The following is a 7,500-nucleotide window of genomic DNA, read 5'->3' on the forward strand; positions in this document are numbered from 1 at the left end:
CTGCACAGACACACACACACACACACTGATCTACACACACACATTTATCTGCACACACACACACACTGATCTGCACACGCACACACACACACACACACACACTGATCTGCACACGCACACACACGCACACACACACACACACACACACACACTGATCTGCACACGCACACACACACATGCCGCCATTCAAGTCTCGCAACCAGCCGACAAACAGGTTCTATGTAGTGCCTTTGCCCCTGATTTGGATGTACCCAGCTCTCATGGTCCCTCTGGCGACCTGTATCTGCTGCTGAGGAGGGCTGCAGCCAATCACACGCCTCCTCTCACAGCCCGAGAGGTTCTTCTTTTCACCAGCAAGCGACGGATTCTTACAGAGGACCGGACAGTAGGAGGTGCTGTCGCCCTCACAAGCGATAACTCCAGCTTATTGTGTTTGCGGGGCTTTCAACCTGTGGGGCGAGCACTTGTCTGGGGGGGCGCGAGTGGCTGACCGGGGGGGCGTGGCATTACGAGATTATTATTATGAACCGGTGGCAAACGAGATTGAGCCGTGCTTCATCAAGGGGAGGGGGGGCGTGGTGCGAGGGGGGCGCAAGTCGCACTTGGCACATGAAGGGGGGGGGGGGGGGGGGGGGTGCATGCCTAAAAAGGTTGAAAACCCCTCCTCTACGCTGCCGCCCCCACCACCACCACGGTTTCGGGCCCCGGCGCTGTCCGTCTCGCCTGTCCACCATCTGGTCCCGGAATTCGTCTCCTCAGACGAGAGGTTTGGCAGCGTCCGCGCGCCGTCTGAAGTCCACCAGTCTCCCGAAAGCTTCCAAACACCTGGAGGGAATCAGCAGGTGACGGAGGAGCGCAGGAGACCATCAGTCACCGTCCGAATCTCCTCCCGTCCCGTCCAGCTCTTTGAAGTGCCCTCAAAGAAAAACAGGCGGCCTCGAACGTTCTGGCCCCCTAGATAAACACTGTCCAAAAAAAACCTTCTGAAATTTATCTTCCATGGAGCAGATAAAAAACATCATGAAACGTCCAGATCTCCACGATCCAGCACCGAGACGTGATGAATCCAGAGAGAGGAACCTGAGAGAGAACCTCTCAAACCAGAACCTTCTCCACCCAGAACCTTCTCCATTTAGAACCTTCTCCAACCAGAACCTTCTCCACCCAGAACCTCTGAATCGTCCCAAACTGTCCAAACTGTTTAAACTGTCCCAAACTGTCCAGACCTGCTCAAAAAGTCTCAAACTGTCCAAACCATCAAACCATCCCAAGCTGTTCAAACTGTCCAAACCGTCCCAAATGGTCTCAAACTGCTAAAAACCGACCCGAACCGTTAAAACCATCAAACCATCCCAAACTGTCCCAAACTGTCCAAACCGTCTCAAAAAGTCTCAAACCTTCCAAACCGTCCCAAACTGTCGATACTGTCCCAAATAGTCCAAACCACCTCAAACTGCTCAAACCGTCTCAACCTGTCCAAACCATCCCGAACCGTCCCAACCTTTTGATTACTAGTTCAGTACTTTAACCGCTAGGCTACACCTGCCCTGTTTCCTCACCACAGGACAAAAGTATTGGGACAACCCTTCTAATTTTTAAAATTCATTCATTACATGCTTCCAATTTTGCTGCAACAGTTTAGGGAAGGACCTTTCATGTTTCAGCATGAAGAAAAGCTCCAGTGTCCTGCACAGAGCCCTGAGCTCAGCCCCACTCAACAGCTCTGGGATGAACCGGAACATCGACTGATCAATCAGCGCCCAGCCGTACACATGCTGCCATCTTCTGACTTTTGAATGGGCACAAATTCCCACACACTAGACTTGTTAGAAGCTAGAACAACAGCTGATCACACAGTCAGGCGTCCGAATACTTTTGACTCTCACTGCTCCGGGTCTGATCAGCATCAGTAGGAGGTTGGACGGGCGTCGGCTGGGTAATGGTACGCGGATCACGTCCGGCGTCACGCTCTCCGTTCTCTCCGTTCTCTCCGTGTCTGACACGCCGCGGCGGACGCGTTCAGCACGCTAGCTGTGTGTCGACACGCTGCAGCGCTCAGGCTAATTAGCCCTTCTGTTCAACCAACACGGACCTTCACACGCTGGGGTCAGAGTCTCTCATGTCCGAGGTGTGAGGACGACAGGACGGTCGGTCAGCCATCTGAAATACAGGTGGTGTGTGTGTGTGTGGGGGGGGGGGACTGCTCACAGTCGAGCAAGCTTTACACCAGCATGCTAGGAGAGGGAGAGGGTAACAAGAGGACGGAGGGGACGGAACACCGAAAAAACATGGTTCACTCCGTCAGCCAAATCACAGGGGGCTCAGGGACCATTTGGTTCCCATTAGCATAGCGCAGCGCTAGCGGCTGATGTGTGTTAGCCACACACACACACACACACACGCGCAGCGACACGACTGCATTCTTAGCCTATAAAACGGGCTACATACTTACGCTCATTATCATCATCATGCTAATCAGCGCTCCTGCCCTCACTAAATGGTTTGTTTGTCATTCCTGACGTTAGCCGAGCCGTCGTTAGCGTGCGGTCGGGGTTTTTTTCCGTCCCGGGACAAAGGCCGCCTTCATGCCGCTTTTATTTGTCACCTGTTTTCAATATGGCCGCCGTGAAGGCTGGGTTCATCTCTGTGTTTTATTTTTACTAGCGGCCTCCTGCGCTCAGACTTTCCTGCACACGTTGCTCACACGTTTCTCAAGATGGTGGGAAATAAAAACGCTGTGTGGAAAAACTGGAGAGGAGAGGAGGACAGATCAGGACAGGAGAGGACAGGATAAGATAGGATGGGACGAGAGAGGACAGGACTGAAGAAGACAGGGCAAGACAGAGGTGGACAGGACGGGATGGGAGAGGACTGGATAGGACAGAAGAGGACGGGACAGGAGAGGACAGGAGAGACCAGGACAGAAAAGAATGGGACAGGAGAGGACAGCATAAGATAGAACAGGACAGAACAGAAGAGAAAAGGACAGGATTGGAGAGGATGGGACGGGACAGGACAAGACATGATGGTACAGGAGAGGAGAGGACAGGACAGGGTAAGATAGGACGGGGCAGGACGGGAGAGGACAAAAGAGGAAAGGACAGGACGTGATGAGACAAAACGAGAGAGGACAGGACGAGAGAGGATAGGACGGGGAGGACTGGACAGGAGAGGAGAGTGTCTGTGAGAATTTGTGCTCATTCGGTCAGTAGAGTCTGTGCGGTCAGTAATGCACTGATGTTGGCCCGACTCACAGTCTGAGTGTGATTCATCCCAGTAGTGTTGAGTCGTGTTGAGTGTCCACCAGGACCGTGTGTAGGAAACTGGAGCTCAGGGGTGGAATCATGCTGAGAATAGGGGGACTTCCCTAAACTGTTGGCACAATGTTAAAATCCTATCATGTATCTTATATCACTGTTATATACTGTATATTGTGTATATATTGCATATGTATATATAGTTACTTTTGGTTGTATAATGTCTCTCTTTATTGGTACTGACTCACTGTTGAAATGTGGACGCCGTGTCTCTCTCGTTCTCTCGGTGATGATGGTTCGGGGTGTTTATACCAGCGCGGTTAGAAGCGTCTCCGCCAACATCAACATCTACAAAGTTCACATCTTCAGTTCAACAACAATCAGCCACATCAGGCCTCCGAAGATCCAACAGAACCGTCTCAAACTGTCCTGAATCGTCTCAAACTGTCAGAACCGTCCCAAACTGTCCTGAACCGTCTCAAACTGTCCTGAACCATCCCAAACTGTCCTGAACCGTCCCAAACTGTCCTGAATCGTCTCAAACTGTCAGAACCGTCCCAAACTGTCCTGAATCGTCTCAAACTGTCAGAACCGTCCCAAACTGTCCTGAACCGTCCCAAACTGTCCTGAATCGTCTCAAACTGTCCTGAACCGACCAAACCATCAGAACCATCCCAAACCAACCGAACTGTCAAACCCATTTAAACCAACCAAACTGTCTCTTACTGTCTGAACTGTCCAAACCGTCCCAAACTGACCGAACTGTCAGAATCATCTCAAACCGTCAGAACCATCCCAAACCGTCTCGAACCACCCCGAACCGTCCCAAACTGCCCCAACCATCCCAAATTCCCAAAGGTACATTCCAGAATAACGTGGAAATCAGACTGGAGGCTGTAAATCCATTTTACATGTAAAGCATTTAGTCAACAAGTGTGATCGAATACAGTACAGGCAGTTGAAAGTTGAGGGCCTCGTTCAGGGGCCCAACAGTGACCACCTAGCGGTAGTGGGACTTGAACCAGTGATCTTCTGATCTCTAGCCGAGTGCACTAGCACTGCCTGTAATGCCTGTGGTTTTGGAATAGGACGAGATGTGGACGCCTGAGCGCTGGGTGTGTGGGGCTCTACTGATGAGAGGTTGTTGCTCCCAGAATCTTCTATGTATGTGGGTGTCCACACACATTATGGATATTTTGGGTACAGAGGGACCTGGACACGCCCCTCTCAAATCCCTGTGATGATGATGAAGTGTAATGATGTATTGATTGATGTATTGATTGATTGACGTGTTGTTGCAGGCGATCCGCTGTACTCTGGTGAACTGTACCTGCGAGTGCTTCCAGCCGGGGAAGATACACCTGCGCACCTGTGATCAGTGCAAACACGGATGGGTCGCTCACGGTCAGTGTGTGTGTGTGTGTGTGTGTGTGTGTGTGTGTGTGTGTGTACACTGAGATGTTATTATTTAATTACTAAGCCACAAATACACTCACTGAGGCGTCACTGAGACCAGTCTGGATGGTGTGTGTGTGTGTGTGTGTGTGTGTGTGTTCCCACAGCCCTGGACAAGCTGAGTACGCAGCACCTGTACCACCCGTCTCAGGTGGAGATCGTCCAGTCCAACGTGGTGTTCGACATCAGCAGCCTGATGCTGTACGGTACCCACGCGCTGCCCGTCCGCCTCAAGATCCTGCTGGACCGACTCTTCAGCGTCCTCAAACAGGACGAGGTTCTGCACATCCTGCACGGCCTGGGCTGGACCCTCCGCGATTACGTCCGGGGCTACATACTGCAGGTACGCACACACACACACACACACACACACACACACTCAAGATAATGTACGGTATGTTCAAAAGTCTGTGGACACCTCACAAAGCTCTCAGTCACACTACTGTGTTAAATATAACCACGTGGGCTCGGGGGTGCTTCAGAAAACTGTCGTTACTCAACATTAGCGTGGTGGTGTGTATGATTCCTAACACGTGCTTTCACTGATCAGTTTTTGTGTCCTGAGGATCTAAAACCACATGAGTGTGTGTGCGAGTGTATAAATGTGTGTATGAGTGTATTACTGTGTATATGAGTGTGTTTAAGTGTGTGTATGAGTGTGTATATAAGTGTGTATATGAGTGTGTATATGAGTGTGTATATGAGTGTGTGTTTAAGTGTGTATATGAGTGTATATGAGTGTGTATATGAGTGTATGAGTGTGTGGATGAGTGTGTATACGAGTGTATGAGTGTATTACTGTGTGTATGAGTGTGTTTAAGTGTGTGTATGAGTGTGTATATGAGTGTGTATATGAGTGTATGAGTGTGTGTATGAGTGTGTATACAAGTGTGTATATGAGTGTATGAGTGTGTTTGTGTGTATATGAGTGTGTGTATGAGTGTGTGTATGAGTGTGTATATGAGTGTGTATATGAGTGTGTATATGAGTGTATGAGTGTGTGTATGAGTGTGTATACAAGTGTGTATATGAGTGTATGAGTGTGTTTAAGTGTGTATATGAGTGTGTGTATGAGTGTGTTTAAGTGTGTGTATGAGTGTGTATATGAGTGTGTATATGAGTGTGTATATGAGTGTATGAGTGTGTGTATGAGTGTGTATACAAGTGTGTATATGAGTGTATGAGTGTGTTTAAGTGTGTATATGAGTGTGTATATGAGTGTGTATATGAGTGTGTGTTTAAGTGTGTATATGAGTGTATATGAGTGTGTATATGAGTGTATGAGTGTGTGGATGAGTGTGTATACGAGTGTATGAGTGTATTACTGTGTGTATGAGTGTGTTTAAGTGTGTATATGAGTGTGTGTATGAGTGTGTATATGAGTGTGTATATGAGTGTATGAGTGTGTGTATGAGTGTGTATACAAGTGTGTATATGAGTGTATGAGTGTGTTTGTGTGTATATGAGTGTGTGTATGAGTGTGTGTATGAGTGTGTATATGAGTGTGTATATGAGTGTGTATATGAGTGTATGAGTGTGTGTATGAGTGTGTATACAAGTGTGTATATGAGTGTATGAGTGTGTTTAAGTGTGTATATGAGTGTGTGTATGAGTGTGTTTAAGTGTGTGTATGAGTGTGTATATGAGTGTGTATATGAGTGTGTATATGAGTGTATGAGTGTGTGTATGAGTGTGTATACAAGTGTGTATATGAGTGTATGAGTGTGTTTAAGTGTGTATATGAGTGTGTATATGAGTGTATGAGTGTGTGTATGAGTGTGTATACAAGTGTGTATATGAGTGTATGAGTGTGTTTAAGTGTGTATATGAGTGTGTATATGAGTGTATGAGTGTGTTTAAGTGTGTATATGAGTGTGTATATGAGTGTATGAGTGTGTGTATGAGTGTGTATACAAGTGTATACGAGTGTATGAGTGTATTACTGTGTGTATTACTGTGTGTATGAGTGTGTTTAAGTGTGTATATGAGTGTATGTGTGAGTGTATGAGTGTGTATGAGTGTATGACTGTGTGTATGACTGTGTATGAGTGAGTGTATGAGTGTATGACTGTGTGTATGACTGTGCGTATGACTGTGTATGACTGTGTGTATGAGTGTATGACTGTATAGGTGTATGACTGTGTGTATGACTGTGTGTATGAGTGAGTGTATGAGTGTATGACTGTGTGTATGAGTGAGTGTATGAGTGTATGACTGTGTGTATGACTGTGTGTATGACTGTGTGTATGACTGTGTGTATGACTGTGTGTATCACTGTGTGTATGAGTGAGTGTATGAGTGTGTTACTGTGTGTATGAGTGAGTGTATGACTGTGTATGACTGTGTGTATGACTGTGTATGAGTGAGTGTATGAGTGTATTACTGTGTGTATGAGTGAGTGTATGAGTGTGTTACTGTGTGTATGAGTGAGTGTATGAGTGTATGACTGTGTATGACTGTGTGTATGACTGTGTATGAGTGAGTGTATGAGTGTATTACTGTGTGTATGAGTGTGTTTAAGTGTGTATATGAGTGTGAGTGTGTATGAGTGTGTATGAGTGTATGACTGTGTGTATGACTGTGTGTATGACTGTGTGTATGAGTGAGTGTATGAGTGTGTTACTGTGTGTATGAGTGAGTGTATGAGTGTATGACTGTGTATGACTGTGTGTATGACTGTGTATGAGTGAGTGTATGAGTGTATGACTGTGTATGACTGTGTGTATGACTGTGTATGAGTGAGTGTATGAGTGTGTTACTGTGTGTATGAGTGAGTGTATGAGTGTAT

General features: G+C 47.3%; 1 protein-coding gene across 2 annotated transcripts in view; it reads left to right on the top strand.

The window, feature by feature from the left end:
* Positions 1–7,500, top strand: part of bnc2 (basonuclin zinc finger protein 2) — a 127,967-nt gene that overhangs the window by 58,744 nt on the left and 61,723 nt on the right. For both annotated transcript variants that reach the window (XM_062995475.1, XM_062995476.1), the window contains exons 2-3: positions 4,559–4,661; positions 4,820–5,055. In XM_062995475.1, the coding sequence (XP_062851545.1) occupies positions 4,559–4,661; positions 4,820–5,055 (339 nt within the window). The remainder of the gene's footprint in view (positions 1–4,558; positions 4,662–4,819; positions 5,056–7,500) is intronic.

The sequence above is a fragment of the Trichomycterus rosablanca genome, chromosome 5 (assembly GCF_030014385.1).
Source record: "Trichomycterus rosablanca isolate fTriRos1 chromosome 5, fTriRos1.hap1, whole genome shotgun sequence".
Taxonomy (NCBI): Eukaryota; Metazoa; Chordata; class Actinopteri; order Siluriformes; family Trichomycteridae; genus Trichomycterus; species Trichomycterus rosablanca.